The sequence below is a fragment of the Micromys minutus genome, assembly GCF_963924665.1.
Source record: "Micromys minutus genome assembly, chromosome: 6".
NCBI lineage: Eukaryota > Metazoa > Chordata > Mammalia > Rodentia > Muridae > Micromys > Micromys minutus.
Genome location: NC_137975.1, coordinates 43,003,090 through 43,023,126, shown reverse-complemented (window position 1 = coordinate 43,023,126; position 20,037 = coordinate 43,003,090). Strand labels below are relative to the sequence as shown.

Genomic DNA, 20,037 nt, shown 5'->3' with positions numbered 1-20,037 from the left:
GAAGGGTATAGTATAGAACAGAGGTATAGGAATGGGAGTTGAGAATGGAGTAGACACACACACACACACACACACACACACTTACTCACTCACACGGGGGGGGGGGGGCAAGGGGAGAAACCAGCCAGGAATATGTGGAGAAAGGGGAGAGAGGGAGAGAAGGGTCAGGGAGAGAAGAGAGTCAGAGAGAAAAGGGGCAGAGAGCAAGGAGGAGCAAACAGCCCCTTTTATAGCAAGCCAGGCCTACCTGGCTGTTGCCTAGGCTGGAGCCCAGAAGGAATGCTAACATCCCTCCCTTTTAGTTTAGTTTTACAAAGGAGGAACTAGACGAGGCAATGGCAAAGCAGAAATAGGGTCATTGTGATCTTTAGGTGTTTCCTGCTGACTTTGGGAAGATGTGTCTCTGGGAAACCTAAGAAAATGGAGATGGGATGTTGGTCCAGTCTTAGGAGAGTTGGCTGTTTCCTTGCTGTCCAGGGTCTGTGAAACCTTCTGTAGGTAGGAAAGAGCAGGTCCAGAGAAGCGTCTGTCTGTGATGTAGAGTAGACTGGAGCTTCTGTGGGTTCTCTGGAGCTGTCCTAGTTGTAAACTTTGAATAAATGCCTGGACTTGGCAAGATGCTGAAACACACACACACACACACACACACATTAGACATAGAGAATAAATTTAAGTACGTTTGGGAGAAACATTTTTCCTTAGATATACATTTGGACCCCTTAGGTCTTTGTGGTTGGGGTGAGGGGTACCCCAACCCCAGGGAACAGGAAAGGAATACCACCCTCTGGAATAGGTAGCAAGTGGGAACTTAGGTGACTAATTGGCAGGTGTCCTTATCCAGATGGAGTCTGTTTAGTTCATGAGAGGTAGATCTGGGTGTGTTTCTTGGAACTTATAAGTTTATAAAACATACATACACACACACACACACATACATACACACACACACACACACACACACACACACACACACACACACACACATATATATATAATCCACTTTAAGTTTACATTTAAAAGACAATTAAAGGAAACTCAAAAACCTTGACCTTGTATATATGATAGTTGATCATATAAATTTAGCATGAGAAACACCTTGTCTATTATTAAAGGAAACTTATATTTGTAACTATGAGAGCTGGTGGTATAGATTTAGCATGAGAAACACCTTAAGTCTGTAGTTAAAAGACAACCAAAGAAAACTTAAAAATGGTTATTATAAAAGTTGGACCATATAGTGGAATGTTTTTACTAGGGTTAGGTTAATTTATAAGAGCTGTATTGATTGTTAGGACGGTGTCATAACAATGGGAGGAAATCTGAAGCATTTAGTCACTGGAAACCAGTTTAGTTAAGAAAGTAGCAGAAGATTACATCTGTGAAAGGTCACATCTGAACTTGTGTGGTGTTTATTGGAAAGCCTGTGGTCAAGGCAAACCTGTCTGTCTTTGCTAAAATCTGGCTGCAAGGTAGTAGTTTGTAAATTCCCAGTCAGTAGTGCCCAGAAAAGAAATCTGAAGATATTGTTTGGTCTCAGACCTCGGGGCAAGGAACTGAGAGGTCTAGTTTGCACCCCTCTGTCTCTATCCTGCATACCCTGCCCCCAACCCTGACCTTTCCACAGGGGTTGAGCTGCCTTCCCCAGAAGCTCTTCCCTGTATAATTCAGACATTTTGCTCACTCTCTTCTTCTTCTTCCCCCTCTCCTTTCCCTCCCCCCTCCTTTTCTCTCTCTTCTTGTTGTTTCTCTCTCTCCCCTCTCTCACTCTTCTCATGGTAACTTTCCTGGCCTTGGTGCTTAGGGCCAGTAAAGTCACTGGAGAACAACTTCCCAAGAAATCTGCATTTTATATAATCTAATCTGGCTTGAATTGGTTCACTTCACTAGCAGAGAAATACTTATCAGATATAATCAACATTTACACGTAGCCAAACACAAAGTAGAGCTAATCTTTCATCCAGAGGGTGGTGTTATTATATTAAATGATTAAATTGATTCTGTGTGCACCCAGGTCTGTGAGTGTGTGTGTGTGTGTGTGTGTGTGTGTGTGTGTGTGTACATGTGTGTGCGTGTTAGATGATACACATACACACACACAGTGGTGGCTTCCTTTCAGACAGGATTAGGCACAAACCCCACCCAAACATCTGTTTTCAGAGAGAGATCCTTTACTAAGCAGGGAAGAAAAGTTAAGATAGATATTTTCTGACTCAGGAAGGACATAAGCAAGTGACCTTGCAGGTGTAACTTTTAAGGAGAGAAAAAGGGGAGGTCTGCTTTTGAATGCACAAAAATGAAGTAGTATCTTTTGGTTGAGGAGATTAATTAGGTAACCAAATGGCAGTTTTTGGTTGCTGAACTTCAATACTTTGATAGCTGGACCCTGGTAGTCAGCCTCAGGAGGAGGAAGTAGATGTTGATGGCCAGCTTCAGGAACATAATCTACAAGGTTTTGTTTGTTTGCTCATTTGTTTTGTTTTGTTTTTTTTTAGCAGAGCAGAGGGAATGAGGGAGAAATGCAAGAACTTCTAGATCCATGCTTGCCATGGTCAAGCTGGCCAGAGTCCCTTCACCTACGTCCCCAGATGGGGTTTGATTAATTTGCTAGAGTTTTTCAGAGAACTCAGGGCAACACTCCTTCCTGTAAGGTTCCCAGTTTATTTAAAGGATTGTATCAGGATGTAAAGAGATGCAAAGAGGGGAGGGTGGGGGTTGGGACACATAGTCCTCTGCCTTTTGTGGAAACTTCCATCCCCCATCACAACTGGCCAGCAGCAGCTTGGGTGCTGAGTAAAGCTTATACCCAATAGTTTTAATCAGACATAATCATAAACTTCCACCAGGGCCTTCCCCAGAGTCCATGTGTGGCTCTGACAGTCTTCTTTGTGGAGAGTCCCACCCTGAGCTTGTTTAAAGGTCCCACCCTCAGTCATCCAAGGAATCAAAACTCAGAGCAGTTGGAAGGCCGTGCATCACATAAAAACACTCTTGAGTGCTTGTCAACTTTCAAAAACTAGGATGTTGGGCTCAGAGCCCAGTATTATAATCAGAGATGCCAAAGGACACTCAGGACCAGAAATTCACATTCTTTTTCCATATCTAGAGAAATCAAGGCACATTATATCATGAGTATGAGTCTTTTGTTTTACTTTTCTCATTCCAAGAGATTAACTAATCAACAACTAGTTAACATTGACCTGTGAGTTTACAAGTGATGAAGGAAAGGCCTCCTGAGGCCTATTCATTACTATTTATCTTGTGCCTCCAAAAAATTAGAGTCAAGAAAAAAAAACAAAATATAATTACATGTACGCTGTAAGGATGGAAAGGACTGATTGTCTAAAAGACAAGATTAACTAATATACAGAGCTTCAGATTGACAAGGCTCATGATTTTCTGAAATGTTTGTAAACAACTATGGGAGTCCTCACATAAAATACAGATTTGTGTACCGAGAAGCTCTCTGCCCTGGTGTGACTGGTGTAGAAGGCCAGACATTTAAATGTTATTAAAATATCTTATTTATAGGTTGAGGGAGATTAGGGAACAGGTATGCTCCAAACATTCTGTTTACATGTGTGAAATTCTCAACGAATCTTAGAAAAAACAAAGTGACAATTTGCCTGCACAGAGAGAACATATTACCTCACCATTACTGTGGACATTTTTTTTTTGCAGCTGCTAAAAGGATAAGAGTTGTGACTTATGATATGAGACGTATCCAGCACAGCAAAGAAAATGCAGAGAAAATGTGTGGTGCGAACCTCTGTTGAGAAACAGAAATATTCTACAGCACAAAGTGTATGTGATGTTTACATAGAGGTGAAATTCATACCAGTTACCGCGGGAGATGGAAGAGCTGGGTGACAGGGACGGTGTTACGTAAGGGAATGTCCTTTCTGGGAAACAAGCCAGAGCCTCATGCATTCAAGCATGAACTCTAGCACAGAGCTACACCCCACGCTCAACATTTCCTTTTTACTAACTTGCATTGCCATTCTAAAAAATTAAAAGCAAGTTTGAAATAACTGAATACCAGTCCTCTCCCTCCACTTCCACAGAGGCTCAGGAAACATCGCGGTAATAGGTGGGCACCTGCAGCACCGGCCTCTGAGCCATAGATTCTGTTCTTGGTCTGTTTTTCTACCTCTTACAGAAGAAATGTGGAATGGGGCTGTGGAGTGAAAAGTTATTCTCAGCGTCACTTATTTATAGATATTTTAAGACCACATAAGAACAGATAGTTTTTATTAATGTCACCACATAGACAACTGGGCTATGCTAAAAGTCACCCTTGGCAACTGTTGGTTGTTTCTAATTTTTTTTTTCAATGTGTGTGTGTGTGTGTGTGTGTGTGCGTGCTTGCGCACTCAAGTGTATGTGCAAGTCTGTACTCGCTCTTTCTCACTCACATACTGTCTTTTGTATTTTCTGTTAAGCTCTTTAAAACCAAGGCTATGGTGTTTTCCTTCTGTACTACCAGTCCTACTTACTGCAAGACCTGATCACCATATTGGTAAAGTGAGTCTGAGGCAGGCAGGCAGGCAGGGGCACAGATCAAAATGCTTTCCTATCAAATATAAAGCAACAGAATGCAGGGAACTTGAATGTTGGGCTCCTCCTCCTCAGGCTGGAGTGACTCAAAGCTGGGCTTGGGGACAAAAATGCAAACCATGTCATTTAAGCCTCCTTGTGACTAACAATCCTGACTTCTCCCAGTTCTCAGTTGAATTCACCCGATGACAAATGCGACCTCTGAGCAGGGTTTCAAACTTGCTAGTCAGTAGATAGCAGCTCCAACTATTTACCAACAGGAGCTGGTCATTTTCTCAAGCCTGAGCACACAGTGCCAACCCTTTACGTTTTACTCTATTATTTTATTTACAAAACCCCAAACTAATTACAGATAGATGAGAAGAAGTAAATCTTAGCACTGTAGTAACAGTGTGTGCTGCTAAAATTGATCCACAGCTTGATTGGCTTGAGCATCTTCTAGGAGATTCATAAATTTACCTCTGGGTGTGTCTGGGGCAGTGCTTCTCCAGTCCATTAACTAAGGGGAAACACTGCTCTGTATGGAAGAGCCACCATCCCACTGGTTAAGGAACCTCTGATAGAATTTGTTTTTGAAAGGCCCTCTAATTACTACGGTATCTTCCCCAGCTTCCGATATGCCACAATGCCAGCTGCTCTTATGTGCCACAGCCTCTGTGACAGAATAGACCAAGACCTCTGAAACCACGAGTTCAACTACATTTTCCTCCTTTGCATTGTTTCATCGCCTTTGTTCACGGTACTGAAAACGTCCACACAGCATGGCTGTCCACGGCTCAGGTGCATTTTTTCAAAATTATGTATTTCAGCAGGACTTGGGATATTTCCAATGGTGGAAAACAATGATTAACACTTGATGTAGTGTATATGACAATTACCTGCTACCGTCACATCTGTGCACATATATTGTGACATCCTGATTGCTTCCGTTCCGTTACTCAAGACTCTCCGGGTGGAGGATCGGGAGTTCAGGTCAAGCAGGGGCTATGTGGCAAGAGCCTATCCCGAAGGAAAAAGAAGCTCAGAATGAAACGGAAACTTACTGATTATTTGACTTGTTAGAGTCACTTGACTTAAGTTTCCTAAGGTCATGGGATAGTTAGATAATAGGATTTTTATCTTTAACACAGGATTAAAGTTATTCAAGTAACTGGAAAAAGAAAAGTCAGTTTCACAGGAACATGAAGGTTGAAATAGTTGAATACCTTTCACTTCTTCTGGAAATGTCTCTGCCAGTGACATGTCAGCCATGGTAGATGAACCAGAGAAAAGTGATTAAGATATCTGCATAATATGAGGTCTCTTATTTACTGGGTTAGATTGTATGTTCAACTGAGTGTGTTCTAAGAATGAACATATATTCACCACATAGTGTTTATCAGGAGGCTTGCCTTGGTGGCTTACTTTCCATTTTGATTTGAGGACATTGCCTTGGTGGCTTACTTTCCGCTTTGATTTGAGGACATTCAATACTTCATCTTGACTACTTTGTGGGGTTTTTTTTTTTTTTTTTTTTGTTTGTTTGTTTGTTTTCAGTGGTGACTTCTATGGGCCCTAAGGAGACCATGGACTCTGTGCGAGGCAGCTCCGAGCTCTTGAGAAGATGGACTAAGTTCACCGTGCTGAGTTGAAGGAAAATTTGGGTCAGGAGTCACCATTACTGTCATCACACACCAGCCATGTGTCCAAGGTATACAGAGTTGGGTCCCTTCATGAGAACGTGGCAGATGATTGTGAGGGGATGGTGAGCATTGAACACTGGTCTGCAGGTAAAGCCAGGAGTCAGGCCAGCACACTGGCACCCTCCACCTGAGCATACCGGCTCATCGCCAGAAATCCAGGTCTCCCCAAAAGATCCATTGACTATAATGCCAAGAAGGCCATGGATATTTTCAGCTTTAATTTTTTCATAAAGAAACATTTATGATATTAAGAGGAAAAAAAAGCACAAGTCTTTCTCCTGTAACTTATACCATGTTTTCAGATCGATTCAGTCAGTATCTAGTTAGAGGTGTTTTATGAACAACTTCCAAATGTTTTGTGAAGTGCTCTTCCCCTTCAGAAATGAAGATTTTGGTTTTGACATAGAATGTTAAAAGAATACTAAAAATGTATAAGAAAAGAAAAATTATAAATTCAGGTGCTATTTCAATGTTGCTGATCCTTAAATATTCATTCCACATGAGCAGAAACAATTTGGTTTTAGGAAGCTTCAACTCCATTATAGGATTATTTTGTGAAGGTGGAGGTGGGCTTGAAGCAGGGTCTTGCTTCATAGCACAGGTTGGCCTTGAACTCACAATAGCCCTCCTACCTCTGCCTTCCAGATGCTGGAATTATAGGCACATGTCCTTATATTCTATTGCTTTTGTTGTTTTATCCGTTGCTTTTGAGCAGCTACACAGAGTACCACGAACATACAAGAAAAGTTCGTAAAAGTCTGTCTGCAAGTTATGCAGTAATGTCTGCCTGCTGTTATGCTGGGCTATTTATCGACATGAACTCACCTCTTCTCTGGTGCATCTGGCAGAATATCTGGCTCATAACACATACTTCTCATACCATAAAATGTATTCCTTTCAAATGTAAAATGTGGTGGTTTTGAAAATACACGCTTAATTTGTTTTTAGATTTACTGTATGTGTATAGTGTTTTGCCTGCCTATGAAGATCAAGAGAGCACGAGATGTTGAGGTTTTGACATCTATTGTCTATTGTAACGCCGAGTCCTGGGGTCTGCAGGTAGTCCCTGGGGTCTTTCCCCCAAGTTGATTCTGATTGGTTTATAAAGAGGCCCACAGCCAATAACTAGGTAGAAGACACATAGGTGGGGTTGAGGCTTCCAGGGCTTGGGCCAAAGAGGACAGGCGGGCGGGGGTGGGGGAGCAGATGTGGGGAGGAGAAGAGAGAAGCTGCCATGGAATAAGAACTTACAGGAGGGAGAAGGAGAGCCACCATGGGCTAAGGGCCAAGAGAACGTGAGGGCTGCCCAATGAGATAACCCCAGATGGAACATAGTTAATAGTAAGTTATAACTTGGGGTTATTGAAAGTAGATTCTAACAGCATGGAGGGTAGGCAGCTGACCAGCTATTTTGTGAAGACTATTGAAAAAATAAAAGATGTGTATGTGTTTTATTCATGAACATAAAAATGGTCTAAGGCATTAGATCCCATGGGATTGCAATTAGAGATGGCTGTGAATCGCCATGTGGGTATGGGAAACTGAACCCAAGTATTGTTAGAAAAACAAGTGCTTTTGACTACTGAGCCCTCTCTCTGGCCTCTCAGCACCATAATCTAGTATCAAAACATTTCCATCACCCCCAAAGAAACTCGTTAGTAATTAGCCTGCATCGCTGTCTTGCCTAGCCCTTCCCTCCCTATCTCCCCCATCTCTTTGTTTCCATAGCCAAGGCGCTGAGTTATGGATTTTCCCGGGAGTGATTTTATATAAGTGACACCATGCAATAAGAAGCAATTTGCATGGGATTCATTTCACATAATGTGGGGTTGATTCCACTGCCGGCTTGACTGCATTCAAAGTCGCAGGCAGATGCCCCTGCCGTTACGCCTGTGAAGACATTTCCAGACAGGTTCGACTGAGGAAGGAAGAGAGCCATCAGTGATGTGGGGACAGAGACATTGCCAGTGCAGCTAGTTTGTTGGGACTATGACTCAGGGCAAACCAGGATTCGTGAGTTTGAGGTAGACCAGAGTTCCAGGATTAGACAGCCTGTGAAGCAGGGCTGGACTATGACTAAACAGGGGGTGGGGGGAGGGTTGAGAGATAGAGAGGTGCTCAGGTCAGACATACCCAAGAACATGGGTGCGGACTGCTCAAAGAAGAGATGCAGCAGAAAAGAAGACACATTCGTTTGCATTGCCCTGTCCCTATAAAGCTTTCCTAGCTTTCTGCCTTGGCCTACCCTGAGTATGGCTGGAGCCATCTCAAGAGCTGGGGTCTTAGACTGAATAGGATTAAAAACGGGGCAAGCGAGTTGAGCATCAGACATTAATCCTTTCTGACTCCACCTTGCAGATGCAGTATTTCCACTCTCCTCATATTTCCCTGCCTTCTCCACCATGACGGCCTGGACTGTACGCTTTCAAACCCACGGCAAAACCAACTGTTCTTTTCCGAATAAGAAATGGCACGAGCACAGTGTGTTTCCAAGGATTGTTCATGGAGCACATGTCAGCCAGCACCTTGCTCCAGTTAGGACTGATTTGGTGCTCCATTATGAGCACATGTCACGCTTTGTTTATCTGCTCTTCCCTTGATGGATGGTTCGGTTGTTTCTATTGTATGGTTCTTATGAATAATGTTGCCGTGAACATGGACAGACAAGTTGTAATGTGGATACACACGTTTTTCATTTCTCTGGGAACAGAATGTCTGGCTTTTATGGGCAACCGAGCAATCGCTGTGGTCTGAGTATGTTCCCCTAGGATTCTCGTGCTGAGAGGATGGGTCTCAGAGTGATGATGTCCAGAGGGTGGAGCAGGTTGAGAAGTCCTTGCTGCCACCCTTACCATAATCTGCCTTCCTCTGTTGCCATGGGATGTCTTCCTTGAGCATGCACACCTGCCATTGTGATGTCATCTGTCATGTAAAAGCCATTACAGCTGCATACACAGATACTGGTACTGTGCCCTTGAACCTCTGCAACTGTAGCTCAAACAGCTTTGTGTGTGTGTGTGAAGTAAACTGTTGGTGGAATTCAATGAGTAGGGCTCCCTAAGTTCTCCCCTTCTTCTGTGAGGGGAGATGAGTAATGGAGATATTAGTTCCCTTGGTGTTGGAGGCTGATTTGGGACAGGGGCTCCCCACCAGCAAAGGACCTCTCTTTTCCTTTCATGTCCTTGCTAGGGTTGGTTGGTGGTTCATGGTTTCTTATCCCTTGGTGGCCGTGAGGTCCACTACTCTGTTGTGATAATCATTGTCATGCCAGGAATTGAGCTTTACAGAGTTGTCACCGAGAGCAATGCCAGCCCTGGCATCAAAGGTGGAAGAGTGAGCGTCATTTTAAAGTTGCAGGAGACAACCTGATTCTCAGTGTCTCGTAGAATGCACTTTAGATGGCCCTCTGATGCTTCTTCACTCATGTTTGATGTCATTGTACCTAGCAGCTTTCTCAAGGTGGCATGCAGATGCACAGCAGGCACACAGAGGTAGGAACATGGCAAGGCCATGCCAGTGAACCTCCCATTCAGCTCTGGGGTCACCTTGGCAGGAGTAATGGATACAGGAAGGATGGTCTGGGCAGCACTGTGGCCACTGGCCACTGCAAAACTACAAGAATACAACAAAGTACCCAGACTTAAGTATGTGGTTATAATAGTGAAACAATGACTGTAGTAACCTTTTGTAAGGTCAAACTGCTCTCTAAAACATACACAAAGGCTTAACTCAAAAGCAGTGTATTACAGGAATTCTAGCAGATTCTGACTCTACATGTATTATGTTTTTGTGCAAAGTTAGATTCTAGAGCATAAGGTCTTAACTATTATAGGCAGTCGCTGCACTTTTGAACACCTCCATAACTATCATTCATATAGCTGCCACTTCTTACTGTTTCCCTTACATCTCCCTCTCTAAAACAAATTAGCCTCTGATTTAATATCTTCTGTCTCCCAAGAGCTGGACTTATCTGCACCCTACCCTTATTAATCTTGTTATTAATCGTCATGGTGGGTGTGAAATATGTTACGTTGAGGCTCCAATGTGCATTCCAGAGCATCAATGACACCAGTCATCTGTTCCAATATTTATTGGCTATATGTTTATCTTCTTTGGGAAAATACATTACAATTAATTTCTCAATACTGGGTTTCAAAAAAAATTTTTTTTTACTGTTGTCCCATGTAACTTCTATACACAGTATATTCTGGATACAGTTCCCTTATCAGATATATGACTTGCAAGTACATTATTCTTTAGGTTCTTCTCTTATTTTCTTTATACATCCCCCTAATCACAGTGCTTCAAATTTCCATGATATATCTACACTTTTCTCTTGTAGTTAAACCTAGAAAACTATTACTTAACTCGCAGCCAAACATTTCTTTTTAGGTTTTTTTAATATCCTGTATCCCTTTTATAAGGGTCTTATAAGGGTTTGATAAGCCTTTATCCCAAAGGCTCTTGTCTTTGGAATTTTAGTTTTATGCATGCTATGAGACAGGAGGTCTAACTCATTTTGTTGCATGTCAGTATCCAGTTCTTTCTCTATTGCATTGTCTCAACAAATTGTTAAAAGTCAGATGAGGGGCTGAAGAGATGGCTAAGAGGCTAGGACTCCAGTTTGGTTCCCAGTACCAAGGTTTGGTGAGTCACTATCATGTGTAACTTCAGCCCCAGAGCATCTGATTCGTCTCTTCTGATTCTCTTAAGCACCTACAAACATGTGGCATATACATACACAGAAACTACGGTTTTAACAAAAGCCAACGGAACTTAAGTGCATGAACTTTTAAAACTATTTTTTCATGATGAATTCTATTCTGTTGATCCCATGTTTGTCTTCAAGGATGTTGCAGGATATCTGATCACATTGGGAAACCCAAGCGATCGTGCTATTTACTGGGGGAAAAAAAAGAAGCTGTTTCTGGTTGTGATGTGGCTCTACCCTTATCACTCTGAATGGAACATAGACACCTCCTCAGCACACACGTTTAATCCCAAACCATGAAGGTAAAGTTAGTTTGTAGAAGAAAACACCCATGTTTGAAAATGATGTTTAATTGAGTGACAGACAAAACGATGAATCAGAGAAAGATTTGACAGAACAGGATAAGCCCAACTCTCACAAGAAGAAAGAGGAAAAGGAAGCTCTCTGAGGGACCAGTGTAGAGAGCAGGAGGAGGCAGTTTTACAGGCACAGTTGTAGAGATGCAGACTGCAGATAGAAAACAAGCTAGACACAGGTGAATGAGACCAGAGAATGAGAAGGAGCTAGAAAATTAGAACATTCTAGGTCTACATAAGATTGTAGAGAGGCTAGACTCTTCCAGGACTAGGCCCAGGTTAATAGATGGAGGTACTAAGCCTCTGGAACCACAGTTACATCAGATGAATCAAAGTCACTTTTACAATGCAAACCTTGCATGACTTGTGGTGAGTTTTGGAATTTAGAACTTTGGGTCCACCATCTCTTTCCATAGTAGGCTTTTAAAGAAATTATATAATAAAATCAGTTATTTTATATAAAAATAACTGATAAATAAGGAAATAGAAGTTTGATGTGTTTCTGAGGTCTCATTTTATCAGGAAAGGTAAGAAAACCCTGAGCTGGTGGCTCTCAGTGTATGTGCTGTAGGAAAAGTGCAGGATCGCATCTGATACGCTTGCCTCTGGTGGCTGTCTTTGCTGCCTGGGAAGCATGGAAGAGTTTCTGAGTCCTCTATAACTGGCAGCATAGTTGGGACTCAACAAATGCTTTTCAATATAAACCTTATCCAATGTGGATGCAGACACACTGGGTTTCTTCTTGCTACTGTTTGGTTGATAATGCTAATTTTTCTTGTTTCCTTGTATATTAAACCAGAAGCACTAGTCTGGAATCTTGTTTTTTTGAAACTTCTGCCACCTTTCTGCATACCACCATGATATTCTAGACCAATACATTTCCAGAATGGAATCATTAGTCTGTCTGTCCCTATGGCGGTCTGCCTAATACTATATGCATAACATTCATCCCCACAGTGAAGATAAAGTTTTACCCAGAATACTGTGCTCATGCAGACTAAAAGAGAAAGTAGTTCTATGCCAAAGCTTAGACCTTCCAGTCCTTCTGTGTCCTTGTCACGCTTTGTTTTGTTGTCTTGTGTTTATCTCAACCTGTTGCCTCGGATTCCTTGAAGATTTGCATTTCCATACCTTCCTTATCTCCCTCCAGGCTCTCTGCTAGCCCTATGAGCCACAACTTTACTGAGTAAATTTTGTTTGATGATTACCTTATTGTAGGTATTATTTTCTTGTTTCACAACTTCAGTTACTGACAGGCTGAAGGCGGAGTTTAGAAAGATGCTTAGCGGCAGAGCAATGGGTCCCAGTCAGTCAGGGGTAAGATCTAGTGTTCCTTACAGTCATTTACTTTCTCCTCAGGGAACTCACCTACAGGCTGGAACATTTGACAGTCCCTAGGATCCAGTGAGCCCTCGAAAGCCCTGGGTAAAGCCAAGACCTCCATAGCAATTCTGACTTCACTGCCATTTGAGATCGTTTTGAGAATCCATTTTTAATCTAATCCTTCATTCAGCAAATGTCATTAACTCCCCTGTGTGGCTAGCGCTGTGCTAGAGAATCAAAGGAAAGCTGAGCAAGATGGCCGGTCACTCACACGTTAGGAGGCCAGAACTTTAGAACATACCTCCCCAACACCTACAAAGGGAAGTACCTCTCCCTGGCTTAAAATTATCATGGAAAAGGCAGACATTTTGTTGAAGAACATTAAAGCAAAGATACTTTCTCCTGGTCAAAAGAGTAGAATCTGAGCATTCTGTGTCCTGCTCAGGATAGAGGCACTACAGATTAAGCTGTGTAATGGAGAAGGGGGAGGAAGAATGATTCTTTTAACAAGATAATATACTTTCCCTTCCCAGAAGATGTTGCCCACCTTGTGGCTACTGGCATTCTCTTGCCAAGAACGCTGTGGTCGGGGCTTTCTTCTCTTCTGAGCTCTTTAGAAAACAGTCATTTCCTCTTTTGCACTGTTTGCTTGAAGATACCAGGCATATTTCTATAGACACTGTGCTTTTAAGTCTTCTCTGAAGCAACTATTACCAAGGCTTAATTAAGTTGTATTCCAAGTCACGTCCAGCCATCCTTTCTCAATAACTAAAAGTGCCAAATTAATGATGAAAAGCAAATTAAAAAAAAAAAAAGGAGAAATTCACTGTGGTTACATCGGAAAGTGGGACAAAGAGATCTTACTAATCCACAAAGTCTGCCTTGGAGTTGAGTTTCCTGACAGTTAAATACAAAACAAGAGCTACGCCTAACCGAACACTGACAAATGTGGTCCCCAGCCCATTCCTTTATCAGCTTCAAATCTCTCCTGAAAGGTCATCTCCAGAAGATAAATTTCTTCTCTGGCTGCCCAGGGGTTCATCCATTTTTTTTCTCCTAGCCGGAGATAGATCCCTAGAAGAAATTCGTGTGTGTGTGTGTGTGTGTGTGTGTGTGTGTGTGTGTGTGTGTGTACACCGTAGGGAGGTCCTTTTTTAAAAATTTTTTGTGGGGTAAATAAGAAGGAAGCACAAATGTCTGTTTGGATTACACCCATTCTAACCTGGATAGGCAGGTTACACCATCCCTTACCTGTGCAACCGCTGGCCAAACTCCATTGCTGCACCTGCTGGCCTGCCTTTTCCAGCCCTAACTTAAAAGGGCATGGCTTTTTTTCCCCCGTCCTGCCTTCCATGGCCACCTGCTAAGATTAGCAGATTGCTTACTCTCTCAAACATTAGTAAGATTGTCCCCAAGCTTCCTTTTGAGCCTTTAAAAAAATTATTTGATTAAGGAGTCTAAGAATCCCCAACGAGGGACCCTAGTAACAAGTGAAAAATCACATCCCAGTGAAATGGTGGCGTGCATGCTGGACAAGCTGCAGGCTGTTTTTCCATTCCAGGAAGTAGCCTCCAATTCAATCTATACATCTGAAAACTAAATTTAATATTGGACTGAAACTCAGAATAAGGTAAAAGCTACTGTTACCACAAGTAGGTACCAGTTTGATATCACTCTGGTTTTCTTTTTGCAAAGGAAGCACAAATCAGTCTGTTTCGTTTTGCTGTGCTGTTCCAGAATACAGACTGTGCTTCCTCTTGCCTCAAAGTTTAGCAGCCGCGATCTACTTTCAAAAGGCTTTAAGCGGCATGTCAAGCCTTCTTTTGGCACAGGCATTTCCTAGGTGACCTAAGTTGGCAGTGCAGGAACGTCGATTTTAGGTTTTTTTTCTTAGCCAGGCAGCAAGCCTATGAAGACCAGACCCAAACACGTTATTCCGAGGAACTCAGTCAAGAACTCGGTGAATGCATTTGGCCCTGCAAGATTCAAAGCAGAACCCCGTCCCTAGTACGGAAGTGTTTTAGAAACGCGTTATTCCAATCTAGTCGCTTGTCCCGGCTAAGCCGATCCCGCCACTGCGACACACAGCAGGACGGCCGGCCGCACAGCCCACCGACCCGCTTCCCAGGTACGGGGCAGCCAGCAACCGAAGTCAAGTTGGCAGCACACTCAACGCGCATGTCCGCAGCCCAGCCCCCGCCTCGCCCTCCCCGGCCACGCCCAGGAGGCCGCCGCCGAGGGGCGGGGCGGCCCCGCTTGAATGGGGCGCGCATTCCTCTGGGACCACGTGACGCGGCCGCGCGGCCTGAGGTAAACAAGCGCGGCCCCGCCTCCTGCCATCGGCGCGCTGCTCTCCTGCTTGCGGGCGGGCGGCGCTCGGCTGAGCGGGCAGCTCCTCCAACCGTCCCCAGCTGCGGGCGCGGGGCACGGCGGCGGCAGCGTCCTGCGCCCGAGCCCCGGGCCGAGCGCGCGCCCTCCGGTGCCCTCGGAGCGCCCGCGCGCTGTGGCGCAGCACGAATTGGGTCGCGGCCCGGGCGCTATTCGCGGCTCCTGACGCGGCGGCCCGCGGCGCTGAGCTCAGCGCTATTCTCGGGCTCCGGGGCACTGCGCCCGAGGGTGTGTCTCCCAGCCCGGGCTCGCAGCTATAAGGGGCCGTGGCCATGCAGCTCTACAGCAGCGTGTGCACCCACTACCCTGCGGGCACGCCGGGCCCCACGGCCGCCGCCCCGCCTGCCGCCGCCGCCGCCGCCTTCAAGGTCTCCTTGCAGCCATCGGGCTCCGCCGCCGCCGCCACCCCGGAGCCGGATACCGGAGAGCGCCCACCCGCCGCGGCCACTGAACCACGCGAAGCCGCCGCCGCCATGCCCGCCTTCTCTGCCTGCTTCGAGCGGTCCGGAGCCACCGCCGCCGCCGCCGCTGCCGCCGCCCCACCCGGCGCGTGCTGCAAGCCGCCGCTGCCGCCGCACTTCACGTCCACGGCGCACATCGCCGTGCGGGCCCTGGGCGCCGAGCGCCTCCTGCTGCCGCCACCCTCTGCCCCCGCGCCGCCGCGTCGCGGTTCCTCCTCCTGGCTGCTGGAAGAGCTGCTCCGGCCCGACGAGCCCGCGGCCCCGAACGCCACCCGAGACGCGCCCGACAGGAACTTCCGACTGAACGAGCACCGCCAGGCCCTGGCGGCCGCCCAGCACCGGGCCCCTGCACCGGTCCCCGTCGGCTCGGAGCCCGGCGCCGGCCCGTGGGGTGAGGAGCGCCGGGCGGAGCGCAGTCCCCGAGGTTGGGACCGGACGGGCGGTCGCAGCGACGCCCCCGGGACCGACGCGCACCGACGGCCGGACCCCGAAGCCGAGGCACACCCTGTCCCCGCACCCACACGGAGCAGCGGCGAGCCGGTCCAGAACAGCGAAGGCGAAGCCGGAGGCGCTCCCCGGGCCGATCCCAGGGACGAGAAGCTAGCCCTGTACCTGGCCGAGGTGGAGAGGCAGGACAAGTACCTGAGGCAGAGGAACAAGTACCGATTCCACATCATCCCCGATGGCAACTGTCTCTACCGAGCTGTCAGCAAGACTGTGTACGGGGACCAGAGCCTGCACCGGGAGCTGAGGGAGCAGACCGTGCACTACATCGCTGACCACCTCGACCATTTCAGTCCTCTCATTGAGGGCGACGTAGGGGAGTTTATTATCGCTGCTGCCCAAGATGGGGCGTGGGCCGGTTACCCCGAATTGCTGGCCATGGGGCAGATGCTGAATGTGAATATACACTTAACTACTGGAGGGAGGCTGGAGAGTCCCACCGTGTCTACCATGATTCACTATCTGGGCCCAGAGGATTCTCTAAGGCCCAGTATTTGGCTCAGTTGGCTCAGCAATGGACACTATGATGCTGTTTTTGACCACTCCTATCCTAACCCAGAGTATGACAATTGGTGTAAGCAAACCCAAATGCAGAGAAAACGGGATGAAGAACTAGCCAAGTCCATGGCCATATCCCTGTCCAAAATGTATATCGAACAAAATGCATGCTCTTGAAAAGTTCGAGGACCTGACAAGCTGGGGGAAATGGCGCACATCAGTTGTGTTGGGAGAACCACACGAACTCTAATTAGGGTAATGGCACTTTTCAATTTCCTAGTAGACTGGCTTTAGGTGTAATGCCTTAATCAGTTTTTGAATGTCCTCTGGGAGTCGCAGGTTGCTGGGCACCTGAATGATGTTTCCTGATAGCTCTGGGTGAGCCTACTGCTATTTATAATTTGCTGTATAAAGTGAGCGCTACTTAATTTGCAAGCTTATGTCTCACGGTATGAATTTGTTCATTCCTGGTAGTCTATTTTCTATAAAAATGTATTTTTGCACATTTTTAAAAATGGGTGTACTTTCATCTATGACATGTTCCAGTTTCGAGAAACGGCTTTTAAGCATAATCCAGAGAAGTGCTTTCTATGAAGTTTGAGTTTGTGATTTAGTAGTTAGTTTATTGTTGAAATGTTTCACAATTCTTATTTAACTGGATATTGACACATTATGTTACCAAATGATTAGCCCATTCCATTTTGATGAAACAAACCGATTTGTTTTGGAGAGAGTTATTTTTTTAAGAAATAATATTGGTCTACTTTGAAGACAGTTAAGGAAGGGATAGTTTTGGGACGATATATTTTTTTAAATGACAGTACCAGGCCTTACTTGAATAAAAGTCTGCTATTCTCCGATGGCAGAATGATGGCTCTGTACTCTGATGTTTATAGAGTAGATTGTCCGGCGCTCTCGGTTGTGTTCTTTTTTTCATCAACTTAGGAAAGGCATTTATGAAATTCTGTGAGAAGTTCAGCATCCTGCACTGTACAGCTTCTTGGTTTCAACCACTATTTTTAGCAAGAGGCTATTGTCTTAATTGTCACTTTAAAGTTCTTCCAAAAGGCAAGATAGAATTTACTTTGTATTATGTAAAAATGTAAACAGCTTGTATGGTTTGCTGGGTCAAACAGTGTTTCCAACCCAAAAAAAAAAAAAAAAAAAAAAAACCTGTATGTTGCCACTTTAACTACTTTTAGTGTATTTATTAAGTAATGCAGTTTGTACTTTTTTTATTTTGTAAAATTTTGTGATTTTTTTGGTACAATAATGTATTTGTACGATATAGCAATTCTCAGCTGATGGAATGAATGAATAAAATGTATACTTTTACATCTTTCTGGGTAGAGTGGTTTTTAAGTAGCTAAGTCCCTAAGAACTTTTTTAAAATGTACACATTTTTTTTTTCAAGTGTAAAAATGTCCCAGAATCCTGAGAGGTTTTTCAGATTCTTACATGAATGGGAAAGTCTAGTCATATCAAAGGGTAAGTCTAAATGAAATATAATTTAAAAGTGGAGTGACTCAAGAAATTCTCATATTATTTCTAATTATAATTCCTATAAAATTATATCTGTGCTTATTGGCTAATGACCTAGGAAGTGTAATTCACCATCCCAAGTCTAATTAAATGTCATACTTTGTGACCCACTCTTTTGGCATAGACTTTTCTGTATTAAAGAATTGCCAAAGTGGTGTCCAGAATTTACCGAACCTGGTTGTCATGGCAATAAGAATCTACTTTAAAATGTGTTAACCAGATTTAGTTCTCAAATGCATTTTATGATATAAATGTGCTTCAGAAATCATAGTTCCCACTAGGTGAGGCAGTTGGAAAGAGTTTGAGTCCTGAGGGCTCTGGCCTCTTAAATGAAACAATCTTCTTTAAGGAGCTTCAAGATTAGCTTTAGGCCTTTTTTGGACCTCTGCAGTTCACGGATGCCTGGGAGCTGCTATCTGGAAGTAACCAACCCTTATCAGATAAGAAACCTGGCAGTTTCTTGGACTTCACAGCCTCTAAAAGGGGAATACATTTCTTTTATATTTAACCCAGTTTCGAATGTTTAGTTCTAGCAACACAAATAGATGAAAAGACCACACCTATCTGTGTATACAGTGTTGGATGTGAGGGATCTTGCAGAATAACAATAGCTAATTTGGATTTATACTTTTCAGTAGGTTTAGATACCACAGTTGCAGATGCTGGAATCTGTTAACTACATGCTTGAAAGGATTGTGTTATCAAGGAAAGACAAAATCATCAGAAATTTAAATGTTAATTGTGGATCTCCAGAGGTTTAGGTAAAATTTTGTTCTGTGTCTCCACTGGTTACATAATATGGTCAGGAACAGATGCTATCTGAATTATGTGACTAGCTACTGCTTTATTTTATGAACTTTGGAGATGCTGAGAACCTACACCAGAAAACAGAGTGGATGATGTTCCTCAAAGTATCCTTAAGCCTTTTACTAACTCTAATAGGTAACTTGTGCTTTCAAATCAGGGTCTCTGGCCTTCACTTTCTACCGGGAAGTGTGAGGATTTTGACACAGTTTCTAGGATCAAATGACACAGTGAGATAGAGTGCAGTATTTAGACATAAGGGCAATTGTCAGCTTCAGCCAATACAATGCTACTTTACATGCATCTATTTCTACAACCTTGTGGGCAGAATGATACTTTACATGCAAGGCGACAGGAACCTTTCTTACATGCACACAGTATTTTGTGTGTGTGTGTGTGTGTGTGTGTGTGTGTGTGTGTGTGTGACAGAATATGAGATGTTTTTTAGTTGTCTAGTCTGAATAGTTTGCTTACGTACCCATTTGTCCTCTGTGGCTTCCTGCTTGTTTTATTGTCTTTGAAGAAGGAAATGCAGTATTCACTTCTTTCTATTTCATATTCTCTCCCACTGCTGTGACAATTTTATGTGTCAGTAGTGGCAAATTTGGATCGTTAAGCACAGGGCATGAACATCTGAAAAGGTAGGTGATAATATGGCTTATTCTTCCCAGTTATTTTTGCAAGCAGATTATCAAGCATTTATTCCTTCAGCTACTCTGCAGAGCAGCCAAGACCAAGAACCTATGGAGAGAGGCAGCCGATGCTATGAGTTATACCAAGTTTTCTTTGAATTATTTTCCTCTAAAACATGGTAATGATCTAAAATAAGCCTCACCAATTATTCCAGGTAAGTTAGTGAGAAAAATCATACTGTTAGCTTGAATATTTATTTAAGTGGCATATAGACTGAAAGCTGTGATTTAGGCTTGGTGTGTTGATAAACATCTGTCAACCCCTGGGAAGCTCAGGAAGCTGAAGGCCAGTCTGAGCTGAATAGGAAGTTCTAGGTCAGTCTGGGATCTATAGCAAGAGCCTACCTCAGAAGAACGGAAGTAACCAAAAACCCCATGATAAAATAATTACTACTGTGCATGTGATTACTGCCTAAAATCCAAGGCAGCAGGGAAATTTAGCATTTTGGCAGAAGCATAGTATCTGAATCTTTAGTTCATTTTCCACTCAGATGTTTCTTCAGAAAGAATTTACCTGTTTTA

At 44.1% G+C, this 20,037-nt stretch overlaps 1 protein-coding gene across 1 annotated transcript; it reads left to right on the top strand.

Moving 5' to 3' along the window:
• Positions 1-15,151: 15,151 nt before the first annotated feature.
• OTUD1 (OTU deubiquitinase 1) lies at positions 15,152-17,812 on the top strand. Its single transcript, XM_080918479.1, has one exon. It carries the CDS (start codon positions 15,287-15,289, stop codon positions 16,652-16,654), a length of 1,368 nt encoding a protein of 455 aa, XP_080774605.1. The 5' UTR covers positions 15,152-15,286; the 3' UTR covers positions 16,655-17,812.
• The last annotated feature ends 2,225 nt before the right edge of the window (positions 17,813-20,037 follow it).